The following is a 16318-nucleotide window of genomic DNA, read 5'->3' on the forward strand; positions in this document are numbered from 1 at the left end:
ACATGTATATTGCACATGAGCACTTGTGCCATGGCAGGAGCAGAACCCTTGACCTTCAGAATGAAAGTGCAGTACACAATCCACCAGGCTATCGACACTTGAACCAAGAGTTGGGTTTGCTTTAAAGTTTATGATGGATGGGATTACCTAGTACTGTGGGGCATGTTAACTTCCACTCTACATAAAGCACTGCATACTTGGTAATGGACGTGATTTTGATACCCTATCATCATACACTGTACGGTCTGGTGTGATGATTAAAAACTTTTCTTTTTTGGAAACCATGACAATTTTGTAGACCTGTAGACCACTCTACATAAAGCACTGCATACTTGGTAATGGACGTGATTTTGATACCCTATCATCATACACTGTACTGTCTGGTGTTGGTTGGTAAGAGAACGAGTGGTGTGTTGCAGCTGCAGTTGGGTCTGTTATGTCTTCTTAAGATGGGAAAGTTGATCACAGCTCAACATTCTCTCTGGTTGAGCTGTCAAGGACACAATAATGGCTGCATGAAACCAAATCATAATCAATCATCAATAATCTGTGTTTAAAAATCCCCCATACTCCCAACAATCATCAAGAAAATGAAGAAACGGCATGTATGGTAGCATTCATATGTAGGAGAGGGCATGTGGACTCATTTCACTAAGGTTGTATGACACAGTTTGACAGGAATAGGCTGAAATGTTCTTTCTTGGAGCACAGAGTCATATTGGCTGTCATCACAGTGGAAATGATATACAGTACAGTCATGAAATTTGTAAAGAAAAACAATTGTTTATTCCATAGATGGCATGGTTGCAAGAAAGTATTATGTATGTTTGCATTCCCTATTCATTTCAGGTAAGTAAATGTTGTCATAGAAATAGTATTACAAATGAATTGGGTGTCCTCAACAGGCCTAAAATTACATTTTCTCGACTCATTTGATTGTTTAAATTTAGTTTCATCAAACACTTTCACCCAAGAAAGTTTGAAGAAGATTTCTGGTTAAAATGAGAAACAGATATTAATGCTGCTTTATAAATGACAAATGACAAGACTGAAATAATCTACAGAGGGAAAACAAAAACGTACTCGTGTCAACTATGAATGCCGGGTGTGAAGGCAGGCTACATGTAGTATTGCAATGCTATCATTCATCATATTATTTTCCTTCAGGGTTTTGTAATAATTTTTCCTGAACCTGATTAGTGGTATACAGCTCTATATCTCTACACTGTTGCCCAAATCATAGATGTATTGGTATTGGGTCTCATGCACCTGTGATCAATAACCTTCCTTCGAATATCTGACGTATTATACTCCCTCTGTAGCCCAAACCTCGCCAACAAATTTACGATCCAAACACAATACAACGTACATATCAACATATCACAGAGTCCCTGAGTAATCATTGACACTGTCAACATTCGAACATAGGATTACTGGGATGACAAGTAATTATTCTCACGATTTCCTTCTTTTTTCTCCTGTGTATCATTCTCCCCGAAATAAATGTATTTGCAAATTTGCCGCAGCTGAAATGAGTCGGAACATTTTTAGTTCAATGAATGCAAAAGCCAATTAAAGCTTCATCTGCGCAAGAAAACATTCACCAAAAACAAGAGACTAGACTGTATATAACCCAAGTTTCTGCTTTGGGGAAAGAGTTAAAGGGACTGTACAGTACTGGTTGAGGTGGGGATTCATGTTTTGAACATTCTTAAGTGAGATAATGAGAAATCTCTTATGAAATATGAAAGATCCGGATGTAATTTTAAGAAGGATTCAATGTTTATTTGATGAAAATTGGTTTTCAAATGGGTGAAATATCCAAAAAGTGATAATAATAAAAGGCAACAGACCACACCTTTTATTAGGATCTCTTTGTTTCACCTTGTTTTTGGATATCTCAGCCATTTCAAAACCGATTTTCATCAAATAAACTTTTGATACCCCTTAAAATTGCATGTTCTTTGACATCTCATAGAGTGGTTTCTGAATATCTCGCAAAACGTTAAGAGCTAAATTCTCACCTCGACCAGAACTGTACACACCCTTTAAAACAGTGGCGTTCTGTCACCACGGTGCGCTGTACTGTTTTGGAAAATTCCATGCAATAGTCATGATAGTCTTTACAAGTATTGCTTTACCAGTCGGCCTTCTCTTATATAAAAGGAACAAACGAACGTAGAGGGACTGAGGTGAGATAACTACAGCTGTTGGATAACACATAACACACATTGCTGTATTAAAGTTGTAGATGGTGATCTTTGATAATCTGCTGTATCCAGGGGTAGTATTTGGCGACACGAGTGTATACACCGGGCTTGTTTGCCAGCGCGCAGCCGTGTCCCCAGCTGGTGACTCCGACCACGTACCAGCGATCGTCCTTACCCAGACAGGACAATGGCCCACCTGAATCACCCTGGAAGAATGGGGAATAGAACCAAAAGTAAACAAATAAATCCCAAAATAAATGTACAGTGTACATTAGATAAACGAATAAACGAATTAACGAATGAATGATAACAAAGAGCCCATTACATACACTAAAATGAGTAAAATGTGACAGCACAAAAATAGAAACTTAGGTCTTTCTCACGTCTACTATTTGTACTAGTAATTGCTTTCCCCCATAAGAAAAAACAAAACAAAACAAAAACATGTGACTTCGATACAAAATGTAAAAAGAGGTGCCGGTGATGCTATTGTTTACCTGTAAATAGTTTTGCCGCTCATACAAAGAGCGCTATGCCCTTTAACATATTACTTCCAACATTCTTTTGTTGTTGTTGTTTTGTTTTTTGTTTTTTGTCATTGTTGTTATTGCTGCTGCTGTGGTTTCCCACCAGCAGTGCGAAGATTTTCTTCACAGCCACAGCCGATGGACTTTGAGAGGGACGCAATCCCCGCTCCTCTTGTATCGTGAAATAACATTTCCAGCTATCAAAATTGTATTGCCAGTCAGATACAAATATACCCTAATCTTCTTCTTTTTTTTTTTATAGCTCTCACAATGGAATAGAAGAAATTTCAGGGAGAAAGGAGCTCACAGCATAATATAACAAATGTAAATACGATACCATCGCAAGTTATTCTATTGATCTCCGTTTCTGATATAAGTTTGATTAAACCAAAAAAAAAAGAATAAATTTTATCTCTGAAATATATCCTTTTCATACCTTGTACGTAAGTTTCCGTTATACCAAAACTAGAAAATCATAAGACACTCATACAAAATTCTCTTTACTTTTAAGGTGGTCATCCGAACTTCTATGCGTAATTTCTGCTATCAATATACCATTGTGTCATCCTTCTATAGACATTCATTACACCCACCTTACAGGCATCGATCCCTCCACTCATGTAGCCCGCACACAGCATCGTATTCCTGATTTTACCGTTGTAGGACTCTTTACGGTTACAGATATTTCGGGGAATGATTGGCATCTTTGCTTCCTGTAGAACGGGAGAGCCCTGCTTGCCACCCACTGGTTTGGGGGGGGGGGACAAAAGAAAATACGCAAGAGCATAACCAAAATGCATACTGAAGTTCTCAAAAAGAATATAAGGTGATAAAATTGTCTCAATTTACACCACGCACATGCACGCAATGCATATGACAAGTATAGATAATATATAAACATATCTTGTAGATGGACATATAGAGAGGGCGGGTGTGAGAGAGAACAGATAATGCATAGGGGAAGGAGAGAGAGAGAGAGAGAGAAATATAATAAGCCTGAACATATGGGAAAAGACAGGAATTTCTTGAAGTTACTGTGAAAGCTGAATAAACGTTTTGCTTTTGTTTTTGTTTTTGTTTTTTTGTTGCTGTTGTTGCTAAAAAAAAGAAATTATCTTAAGATCTCATTCTTTGTAATTCTTTATATTTCTATATTACTTAAGTATTTGCTTGGGTTTTCTTCTTGATGCCCTTTGTAATCACTTCGATAATAAACAAGACACTTCTATGTATACACTTCGGTGTTCCGCTTACTTTCTGTCGCTCCCCAACCGGAGATGAAGCATTCTGAATGCCCATTGAGCTCCATCCCCACATCCAGACACGCCCAGTTGATCTGGCCCGTCTCCTTGGTAACCGGAGAGTCTAGCAACAGGATGGCGATGTCGTCAGCCACGCCCCCGCGCTCATTGAACCATTCGTGGATGATTATTTCCTTGACGAGTCGACTCTGGCTCCCTGGCTCCGCAACGTACTGTCTGCTGTGCTTACCAAGGTGTACCTGCCAACTAGAGGGCTCCTTCCTATGTAGCATACAAGAACATGGGGTGTTTCATCAATTTAGTCAGCGCTGACAAGTTGTGAGTCTCTGGCAATTTCAGCAAAATCTGTGGATTTGATTGGCTGAGAAGCTCTGGTCACTAACTGTTACCATGGTGATTGTCAGAGACTCACAGCTTGTCCGGGTTGACAACTTTCATGAAACGGTCCCCTGAACTCACTGTTTTTGAACAGGGATGGTACAGTTTTGGTTGAGATGAGGATTCAGGTTTTAACTTTTTGCGAGATAGAAACCACTAATATGAAATATCAAAGGGAACATAAGAAGAATCAAAAGTTTATTTGATGAGAATTTGGTGTTGAAATGGCTGAGATACCCCAAAACGATGCAAAACAATGTTGTCCTATAAAAGGTGCGTCACACCTTTCATTTGTTTCACTTTGTTTTTAGATATCTCAACAATTTCAAAACCGATTTTCATCAACCTTTTAATTCCTCTTAGAATTCCATGCTATGTAATATTTCATAGCATAAGTGGTTTCTAATTATCTTGCAAAAAGTTCTTAAAACCTGAATCCCCATCTCAACCAAAACTATACCATCCCTTTAAGGAGATTAGGTAGTCTCCATGATTATCAATGGCAATACCAGACCAGTCTGGGAAGAAAGCACTACAGCGCGAGTGCCAATTGGCGACTAGAGCATGGCGGGGTTAGATTCCTCATTTTGCAGAAATGGCAGGGCGACATATAGAGAAGTCTGACTTCCATGATCTTGATAAATGCTTATATTATACAATTGCCTTGATCGTACTATATGCCTTTCATTTGATAAATTGCAGTATATATATCTCGGTATGCACAGGTCGATGCTTATGTTTCAAATCGACATTGTGTGGTTTAATGATTCACTCTGGGCGCTTTCTTTCTTAAAATCGTAAACGTGATCCAGATGTTCATCAATTAGACTTGTACAATGTACCATAATGAAGAAGATATCAGAGGTGGAAGGGATATATTATTGTGTTCTATCAATAAGGTTAGACATTCCTGCTTCCTTTAATATACCTGTATATCTTTCACCTCTTGTTTTCCTACTTTACTACTAGGTCTTCCATCAGATTTTCTTCTTTTTTCTGCTCACAATTTTTAGGTTAAAAAGAATTATATCCTTTCCTGGCACTGGGCAATTTATAACGACAACAACAACAATATTGTATAGGGATATATACGATGAATAAAAAAAAATGACCTCGGAGTTTTACAATTTTTCATTCTCTCGTACTAAGTAACTCAGCCATCTTCTCAGCTGAAAATGAAACAAACAACCAAACAAGTAACTCCATGTGAAAGTGTTATATAAGTAACTCACAAGAAGGTATGTTAGCATACACGCATACTGATTAATGTAATAGGAATAATTCAATCGACTAGATAAGCCTACATGGATCCCATGAAGCAGTGAGCTGCCGTTAGCACCATGTGGCTGCTGATGAGAGTCCCACCGCACACGGCTACCCAAGACCTCTGCTTCCGGTAGAACAGCTGAGCCTGCCACGGCCACTCGCCCGTCTCAGTGGCAGAACCGCCAACGATGCGCTCCTCCAGCGCCAACCCGTCGCTGCGCAGGTGGAGATGTTGCTTCACACCGCAGCCGATGTCTGACGGGCATGGAAAAATGAGGTCGGCAAATATGCTACGAAATTCATGAAATTAGTCTGTTCCCAAAAAAGCTTATGGGTTGCTGTTTTGTTTTTGTATTTTGTTTTCTTCTTTGGGTGTACAATACATGTATCCAAACATAAAGTGATGTACCATTATGCTTGAAGTGTTATTCATAGAAGCTCTAAAAAATAAAAACCTCTAGTGATTCCGCTGCAATCAGCAAAATTGAATTGCTTTCAATAGTGTACGGGCATGAACTACGTCATGCATTGTGTACGAAATCAACGCAGCGGCATGGTAATATCTGTTGAAACATGAATTCGCTGAGACTGTTCATCTACTTTACTATCTACCGAAGATAACCATAATCTGTATTACTCCTCAGCATAGGCGCCGGAACTGGGGGGGGGGGGGGGGGCGGCCGCCCCCCCCCCCCCCAATCCAAAAAGTGGGGGGGCAAAACGCATTTTTGCCCCCCCCCCCAAAAAAAAAGCCCCCCCCCCAAAAAAAAAAAAAGTAATAATAATGATAATAAAAATAAATGAATAAACAAAGAAAATTAAATAAATATGTATATATATATGAATAAAAGGGAAAAAATATGGCTACAAACGGCAGCTTTTGGACTGTAAAATGTCAAAATTTTCAAGCTCGCTCGCTTCGCTCGCTCGCATCCAGCAGTTGAGCCCGGTGCGCCTCCCCCTTAATTTCTAAAGCGAAAAACATAGCCACGACGGCAGTTGTTGGACTCTAGAATGTCAAAATGTTCAAGCTCGCTCGCTTCGCTCGCTCGCATTGAATCGTTATGCCATTCTCCTAATGTTGCTGACAGTAATTGCCAGTAGTTGCGCCCGATGCCCCCACCCCTTAATTTCCAAAGCGAAAGATAAATATAGCTACAAACGGGAGTTTTGGGACTGTAAAATGTCAAAATTTTCAAGCTCGCTCGCTTCGCTCGCTCGCATTGAATCGTTATGCCACTCTCCTAATGTTGCTGCCAGTAATTGCCAGCAGTTGCGTCCGATGCCCCCCCCCCCCCTTAATTTCCAAAGCGAAAGATATAGCTACAAACGGGAGTTTTTGGACTGTAAAATGTCAAAATTCTCAAGCTCGCTCGCTTTGCTCGCTCGCATTGAATCGTTATGCCATTCTCCGAGTCCTAATGTTACTGCCAAATTGCCAGCAGTTGCGCCCGATGCGCCGCCCCATTAATTTCCAAAGTGAAAGATAAAGCTACAAACCCCAGTTTTGGGACTGTAGAATGTCAAAATTTTCAAGCTTGCTCGCTTCGCTCGCTCGCATTGAATCGTTATGCCATTCTCCTAATGTTGCTGCCAATAATTGCCATTAGTTGCGCCCGATGCGCCCCCATTTATTTCAAAGCGAAATATGTAGCTACAATTAAGACTCCAGTTTTGGAACTGTAGAATATCAAAATTTTCAAGCTCGCTCGCTTCGCTCGCTCGCATTTTATTGTTATGCCATTCACCTTATGTTGCTGACAGTATATAATTTGTCGATCGTTTCACACCGTCATTCCATCCATGTAAGGAAAACTTACAATGTTCCTCAATGACTGCGTTGTTGAATGTATCACATTCCGTAATGTATTGTAGTCCCATTATTGCTCACGCACACACGCACAAGCATAGTACAGACCGTCAAAATTACTTTATGGTTCCCCCCATGTTTCGACCCACCGTACGCCACTTTACACACACACACATATATATATATATATATATATATATATATATATATATATATATAATAGATGTGTGTGCGTGTGTGTGTGTGTGTGTATGTGTATATTGTGTAACATATGCATGGTCTAATCTTGAGCCCCCTCCAATGTTTGCCCCCCCCCCCCCAATCCAAAACTTCCGGCGCGCCTGCTCCTCAGTTATGAAAAATGACGATATTCCTTCTAATTTTTACTGATGTGGTTGTTATTGTATTGTTACTCACAGGCACCATGATGACTCGAATTTCGTTTATCATTATTAGATAAGATATTCACAACTACTGAAATACAATGGATTACGGGAACAAATTTGCTGCCACTTGCCTACGAAAGGTGGCTGACAAGCAAAAAAAAAAAAACCCAAACAAACAAACAAATAAAGGACATGTTTGGGTGCCACTTCCGGGGTTAATCGGTTGGCAAGCACATTTTGGGTTGATTATTCTTTACTGACATCGCCTGACAAACGGCAAAGCAAAACAAAACAAAAATCTCGCCCTATATTTTCTGCAAAAAGGGGGAGAGGCAAAAAGTAAGACCCTATTATCGTCCCTGCATAAGGCCTTCGAGTTTTCGTTAAAAAAAAAAAAAAAAAAAACCTTTACAGCGTTCTATACTATGACTAGCACCAGTCCATTCGTGTTACAGTATTGCATACCTATCTCGTCCATGATGCAGGGCGCTAGCTCACACGTCTCCTCTTCCAGTCCTTCCCCGGGACACAGGTTTCCCGGAGAGTCGCAGACTCGGGACCGAGATCGTGTGCCGGGACCGCACGACGGGTGACACTCGCTCCATGCACTCCATGGAGACCACTCAAAGGTTCCCGTCCACTGAACATCCTCACCTGGCGGACGAAGTTCAGGTCGACAATGAAGTTTTCTACAATCACATTCTTACAATGATTATCATTTTCGGAGTAGGAACTGTGCGACAACCAATCATCTACGAGTATTCAGTTGTTGTTGTCGTCGTTGCTTTTTTTGTGGCAGCTGCAATATTGTTAAATTTTACACGATCGTGCAAGTCTTTCTGAAAAGGGCATTTGAGAGATTAACATGTTTAAAGATTCATTCGTGAAGCGTTAAGAATCTCTTTAAGCAATTTATTATCCACTGGTGACATTCTGATATAGCTTTAATGGATGGAAGTCATTACATTCTTCTTAATCTTTCCAAATCCTTTGATTCTTTGTGAAGAAGAAAAATGTTAATAATTGTTTGCAGACTTCAAAATCTAGCTGTTGAAATAAGAATTGAAGATGGTGATAATGATGCTAAATCAACTACAAGAGGAAGAATGAAACAAAATGGAAAAGGAGGAAATATGTCCAAACATACCACATGACCGCTCGTCGGTGTCATCCCCGCAGTCGTTCTGGTCGTCGCAGCGCCATTTCTGTGGGACGCAGAAGTGGGTGTGGCCACAGAGGAAGGAGCCTTTCCAGCATCGCTGATAAACTGATCACCAAGGAAAATACAGCAGATGGAATTAATGATCGCTTGCAGTCGTCGATCAGGGTATTCACAATCATAACTTATAACTTTAAGTTTACTTCCCATTTTGCACCCATTTCGTTACTTTATGCGGCATATCGTATTATGGTTCGGCAAAGCTTTCTTATGTTTTGAGGTTTTACCCAATTGAAGTAGAGTAAGTTACTGTTGGAAATGTTTTCTTGAAGATGATCGTTATTTTGCAACGACCATTTAACTGGTATATGTTCACAAAAAGAACTGGAAAAAAAAGGATAATGATGCTTTCCAGAAAACACAAACATACCACATACACAAAACTGACATGATCGCTACATTAGTTTATCTTAAAAACATACCTTAACTTAAAACACTGTTTACTTACCACTGCTGATATTTATGTTTCAACAACTATACTTTTTCTGTTTCTACTACTGGTACTATACTACTACTCCTGTTTCTAACTGCCTAACTACTGCTACTACTCCTACTACGACGGTTGCATTTATTACCACCACTTCCACCGCACAGCCAACTACAATTAGCCACGGTTTGTACTGTCTTTCTTCTACTTCCATTATTTAACAATTTCATTGCTCCACCTCTTACTGCGGACCTTCGTAAACACGATGAACATAATACGCCGAGCTACTCCAATGCACTTTGTGCGCAATCTCCTCCTTACCTGTTCCGCACCACTTGCTAAGTTCATCGCTCATGTCGGCACAGTCCGCTATTTCGTCACACACCCAATCCCATTCTAAGCAGCGAGTTCTCTCATCACACGAGAAGCACCTTCCTACAAGTCGAGATAAAAGTGGCAGATAATAATCTAAGCATCTCTGTTGCGAAAATTAGGTCATTCGAAGGAAAGTTTTGACAAAATACTGTAATTTGTTAATGATTTTCACGTTATCCAATACATTACAGTGAGTATCTCATTGACCAAGAGACTAAATGGAGACTTGGAGGCGACTCGAGTCTCCACTGGTTGCAGAGGCATCCCCAAGACGCCTCCTGGAGACCAGCCGGGTCTGCGAGAGTCTCGAATAAAACATGATCTATTTTTGGAGACTTTTTCCAGTCTCCAGCCAGCAGGTCTCGGAGACGTCTTCGCGACGTCTCCCAAGACGTCTCCATCAGGTGCGGCGACGTCGCGGAGACTATACCGGTAATATTGTCTGCGACGTATATACTGGGGAGGCGTCTCCACGGCAACTCCATGACGACTCTGCGACGTTTCCGAGACGTACTGGAGACCAAGACGACTTATAGGAGACGTTGCAACGTCTCCTATGCAGGGACCATGCAGCAACGATGCGGCGACGACGTATCCGCGACGATGCTTGACCCATTTTTAGAGATCACGTGACTGAGCGCGTGCTGGCGTCATCGAAGTTGCCTTCACTCTTGCTCCAAGTCAGCTACATCCCAGTCGAGGTCTTTCATCATTTATTGCTTGTTCCAGCTTCTACTGCTGCTCCTTATACGTATGATTTACTATGCCTTGAAAGATTTTCCCAGATTGTCTTGCCAGGGAAACAGCTCCAACTCCAGAGTAACACCCACAATGATCATGCAAGCCGATGGCTCTGGGTGCTGGAATGGCGAAAAAAGGAGAATGTGCAGTGGCAGTTGTAGCAGCTTTAGCTCACTCTTTCGATGCTTTGACAGTATAGTTGATGCTAGAGAAGATGGAGAAGATGATTTCAGCGGCGGCGATCCGACTACCAGTATTGATTGTCACCTGTTGAGGAGATGTCTCGGACGTTGCCCTGAAGTCGCTTTGGAGAGAGCGCAAGCCTTTTTTCGGTTTCTCGCGTCACCAGAGTCGCCACGACTAATCAGTAGCGGCAGTCGTGCCGACATCTCCCTCGATGAGATACACCTTTTTTCAAATGTGAATAATTCTGATATCCTCAATATTGCTTGTATTCGAATGAAAGTATTCAAAATATGTGACAATGGAAAAATTGATTGGGCTCGCTGTTAAAACATTTGTCATGAATATACGTGTGTATGCACATCTATATCCGTCTTTGGACTTCTTTTTTCCTCATAAAAAGTAATGAAAATCTTCTGCTAATAGCTGTGACAGTTCTTTGGAGCCGCTGATAGAAGACTATATCAATACATACTAATTGCTTCATCTAGAGGACCTCTGTCTGAATAACATGTTGCAGCCTACAGGTGTGCTTAATAATATAGTAATTAAATGCGTAATAATAATTAAGTGCGATTTAGGAATATTTTTTTTTTCACTCATGCTCCCCAAACCGAAAACACACACACACACAAAAATAGCAAACCGAGTGCTCGGGTTGGGGGGGGGGGGAGGGGGGGATAAATTGATACATAAAATTATGTAACATGAGACTACAAAACAGTGAAGAGAGCAAGATGACGTCATCAAACCTTTGCCTTCAGCACACAGTTCGTCACTCTCGTCCAAGCCGTCTGCGCATCGTTTCTGACCATCACAGATGTCGTCCTCTGTCAAACATTTCGTGCTGTTATCGCAAGATATCCTGGGACAAACCTTCTTCACCTTTTCTGTCGAGAAAAAATTTGGATTGTCATAAGTAAATCTGTAAAATGTACGTAAACAATTTCATTAATTGCAGTGTTACAAGTCTGAGGAGGGATGACTTGATAGCAATACATCGATAATCGATAAAAATAAGCAGAAAAAAGATTAAGACCATGCACTGTATACTGCATTTAATGATTTGTGCTTATTCATTACTCATTCCATCCGTTTATCTTTTTGTTTTTTATACGCACTTGGGTTTTTTCGGCAGTGTCTACCTTACCTTTCAATCATGCCAGTCATGCCAGTGGTACTGACTTGATAACATTATGAAGAAGATCAAAGAAGTAAGCAACATTGTGCCTAAACTTAAAGAATGAAAACTAAAAGGGTTATCCGAAGACGTGACGCTTGTGCGTTATGAATTATTCTGTTAAATTAGGTCACCAATTTGTTGATAAAACACTCAAAGTCACTGAACACCGGAAAAACAATAATATTTCGACAAGTTTCACAGACACTGACTCAGTCATGTTTTACAATAGTACCATTCTCTGTTGAATACTACTCGGAGTTGAAATGCGTTCGTAATTGCGATCTGATATTGTCATAATATTCTATTTTGTAGAATACCGAAATCGGTTAGACACATTTGTTGATCCTCGTCGCTACCGTCGTCGCAATCGTTGAATCCGTCGCACAGCCAGTCGGTCGACACCATGCTACTTCCTGACCAACACACAAATCCTGATGGAAGGGGGAAGGATATGATATAGGATGTGGCATGAACACTGTAGACAACTGAGACTTCATGGCAAGAAACGCACAAACGGAAAAACACATCGAGGGTGCTACACAAAAAGAAAAGAAATGCTGTCTCTGTTGTTGCTAGTCAATTAAATCCAATTCAAAATGACTTTTTTTTTCCATTAAACTAATACAAAGTAATATAACATGATAGTATAGATGAGTTATTATTTATCTGTATATATATATATATATATATATATATATATATACTTTAGCTATTTATTCATTCATTCCTATTTGGCATTTAGCTTTGAAATACACACATATTCATTACTAAGACACAAATACTCTTGCACCCATTTCTTTACTTTATGCCGCATATCGTATTATGGTTCGGCATGATATTTTATATTTGCTTCAGGAACAGTCTTAGGTAATCTGTATGTCAAAGTCCGAAACCTCTTCACTAAAAACAAACAAACATACAACAAACGAAAACTATGGCTACTATTTCAATTGGGACCGTCTTATACAGGTCAATTTTTGTGTTGTAGACATTACCTCATTAGTACAAAACATACGCCCGAGAGAAGTTTGGTTGGGTTTTTTTCTGCTTTTAATATGCAGCACAGATATAATGATTCATAATCTAATACACTACCTTCGTATTGGCAATTATCACCCTCGTCGGAGTAATCGCTGCAGTCCATATACCAGTCGCAAGCCCTTTCCGCCGGGATACACGTCCCGTCGTCACACTCGAAGTAGGCCCTTGGGCAGGAGACCGACCCTTGCCTCTTCCCAATCACGTTCTCTTTGGGACGTGAAATCACCAACAAAAGAAATTAGGAAATAACAAAGAAGACATACACCCAGACATTATCATTGTAACATATTATGTAAAAAAAAAATAATGTAAAAGTATATACAAATACATACACGCATACATTATATATCATACATACATACATACACATAAATACATACATACATACATACATATACATACACATACATACATACATACATACATACATACACACATACATAATATTCGGGACTAGATAATACTTTAATAGAGGTTCTTCCAGAAATGCAACAACAATTCAATAAGACATGATAGACTAAATCGGGGAAGGAAGTATTAACAAACTATAATCTTGACATTACATCTTCTCTGGGCACATAAAAATGGTATGATGAATTAAGAATTACGATTGTGGAAACTTAAAGTCTGAAAAAGGCTGAAAATCAAAAGAAATCTCTTTCCTGTCTAATGGCAGAAGACATGTGTTGTAAAGCTTGTCAGGAAGGAACACTTGCAATATTTAGGTCAGCTGAGAAGATGCTCACAACGAAATTATAAATAATGGCGGCGAGAAGGTGTTCTTCACTCGATTACAACTTCCAAATATCATGTATTCATTGTGACAAGATACGATAAACTGTCTCATTTTAAGTTCATTCTGACAATTAATTGTGAGGGTGTATGGATACCAACAGCAAAATAAGTTTGGTGCCGTCGAATATGTCACACCAAGTACAAACGTCAACCCCAAATGTCTGTGTATTTATGTTCTCGTACGTGCTCGTAAGTCAGATCAGGGAGGTGTTCGACAAGAAGAAGAAAAGAATCTCTCCTTTGTACCCATGTTCCGTGCCGCCGACAAGTAGTATGCGATCTATAGCAGATGTAATTATTTTGACAAAAGACATCTCGGACTTCTGTTTCAGTAGGCCTATGCATCATTCCTAACAAACCTAGCCAGCAGCAATTCGCTGTCCCCTTCAATGTTTTTGGCAGCATTTGTCTGTTTGTATAGTGTGCAAAGAATATGGGACACGCGAAGAAATTTAGTAAACATATTTTACTGTACTTTTTTAACTGTAAAATGCTACATAACACACAGAAACACGCATTAGCCATCACTTAATTCTAAGGATTGAACATTACGTACTAAACATGGCAAACAATACTATGCACAAACGTGCACAAGATATTTTAAATGATAACTTTTATGATGAGATACCAATTCTCCTTCTTCAATCCTAGTATATTAATAACAAAGAGATTTGAGGAAAAACTTAGTAGCTGTTCCTTACAAGATCATCACCAAGTTTCATACAGAATTTCAAGATTTCCTTTGAAAATACAGCTTGAGATTGTCAAAATCAAGAACTTCTTCTTTGGTCTTAATATCCAAGCTCTATATCATGGAAGAGCGGCTTGGAGCATGGAACATCAGAGCCAGTGAAATGCTGAGCATTCAATTGTCATGCTATAGAACCTATACGTATAAATTTGCATAAATTGCAAAGAGATTCTACTCCTTTTGTAACAACTCCCTGGTCAGACTGGCCTGACCCGACCCGGTTCAGTTAAACCAAACCGACATAAATGAAAAAGAAACAAAATCATTTTTTTTTTCATTGAAGCCTACATTCATAATAGGTGCATCTAACCGGAGGGCCATACCCCAAAAAGTCGCTTACTTAACGAGTGAGTTGCACTCTCTCTACAAACTAAGTAGACCATGCTTATTTTCAAGTTTTTATTGTAACAAACAACATTCCACTGGTCTACCTCAAAAAATTTGTTGCGAAAGCCTCCAAATCCAAGATGGCGTCCAAGATGGCCGCCATACTTACTAAATTTGTTATTTGAAAGATAGAATTTGATTGAAACATCAGACTTCAACAAATTTGATGTCATATGAAAGAGAACAAACTTTTCTACAAGTTGATACCATTTTTGTGGGTTATTGTGATAATTGGATTGAGATTTTAAGGAAAAAACACTCATTTTTTGATATTTTTCTGAAAAAAGGAAAATCATGAAAATGCTTGATTCAGCATAAATCACAGAAAAACTGAAGGATTATCTTGAAACGTTTCAAGAATTTTGTTTGACATATAATTAATATTTGGAGAAAATTAGGGGTCAGCATCATTTTCGGTTCAGGAGTTATAATGTCTCAAACTTGAAAACTCACTATGTAAAAATGGCCACTTTAGTTGTGACAAGACCATGTTGGTCGTAAAAAAAGCTTGCGCGCGCCAAGACTACTACACGCACCACTGGCACTGGCGCTTGTAGAAGTGCCAGTGGTGCGTGTAGTAGTCTTGGCAAACGCAGACTTTTTCTTTGACAAACAAGGGTTTGTGCCTAAAACTAACTTTTCATACCAAGTGGTAGCTCAGGTGACGCTGATTGCTATTATTTCAAAGTAGATTGTTCTGAAGCAGATGAGATGAAGCAAAAAATATCTTTCAAATAGAGGTTGAAGCTCGAAACACTAACCTTGCTATAGAAAGTTTAAAACAAAATTTGAATCAATCACTCAAAAAATTCAAATTGCAGGCCATCAAAGCTGACATAGTGTATTGCGCCTAAAGTAAATGTATCATTTCGATTTTGATACAATTTTGTCTGTTTTGCTGTCTATTTATACGGTTTTTATATATTCTGAACATTTTAATGGTATTTCAAACCATCTTAGGTTTTTATGGAGACATTTTTCAGAATGCACGATGAATATTTCTCTAAAAAGTAAAAAAAAATAAAATTAAGAATGTTTATGAAAACCATGCAGAAACTAACATCTTTCCCATAATATAATCAATATTTGGAGAAAATTGTGGGTCGGTATTGTATTTGGTTCTGGAGTTATAATGTCTAAAACTTGAAATCCAATTTAACATAATATATATTTGCACGCATCTGTTCCCAAAGACGTCACAGAGGGTCAAATCCAAGATCGTCCTTATTTTTCGAGTTCCACTCTCTCTATAAACAAGACCATACATAATAATAAGTATACTAAGCAATGTTCCGTAAGTACACTTCAGTAGATTTGTTGCAAAAACCTCCAAAGTACAGATGCGGTCCAATAGGGCCGCCATTTTTATTGAATTTA

The 16318-nt window shown here is 39.2% G+C and overlaps 1 protein-coding gene across 1 annotated transcript; it reads right to left on the minus strand.

Moving 5' to 3' along the window:
- Window positions 1–2239: 2239 nt before the first annotated feature.
- On the minus strand, window positions 2240–14053 carry LOC139711361 (uncharacterized). The gene is made up of 11 exons (XM_071623255.1): window positions 14050–14053; window positions 13063–13215; window positions 12285–12398; window positions 11537–11674; window positions 9807–9920; window positions 8987–9106; window positions 8305–8493; window positions 5682–5898; window positions 3992–4260; window positions 3331–3482; window positions 2240–2416 (listed from the first exon to the last, which is right to left on the minus strand). Exons 1-11 carry the CDS (start codon window positions 14051–14053, stop codon window positions 2240–2242), a joined length of 1647 nt encoding a protein of 548 aa, XP_071479356.1.
- Window positions 14054–16318: the final 2265 nt, after the last annotated feature.

Source organism: Diadema antillarum, unplaced genomic scaffold, assembly GCF_040938485.1.
Source record: "Diadema antillarum isolate AM-2024a unplaced genomic scaffold, OU_Dant_1.0 scf00000040, whole genome shotgun sequence".
In the NCBI taxonomy this organism is placed as follows: domain Eukaryota; kingdom Metazoa; phylum Echinodermata; class Echinoidea; order Diadematoida; family Diadematidae; genus Diadema; species Diadema antillarum.

Bases quoted from the DNA above. Each gene is read 5' to 3' on its own strand.
- LOC139711361 (XM_071623255.1), bottom strand. The intron at 8,494-8,986 runs GTATGTTTGGAC...TTCGTCCGCCAG, and splicing joins CACCGACGAGCGGTCATGTG to GTGAGGATGTTCAGTGGACG. The intron at 3,483-3,991 runs GTAAGCGGAACA...CCCCCAAACCAG, and splicing joins CGGTTGGGGAGCGACAGAAA to TGGGTGGCAAGCAGGGCTCT.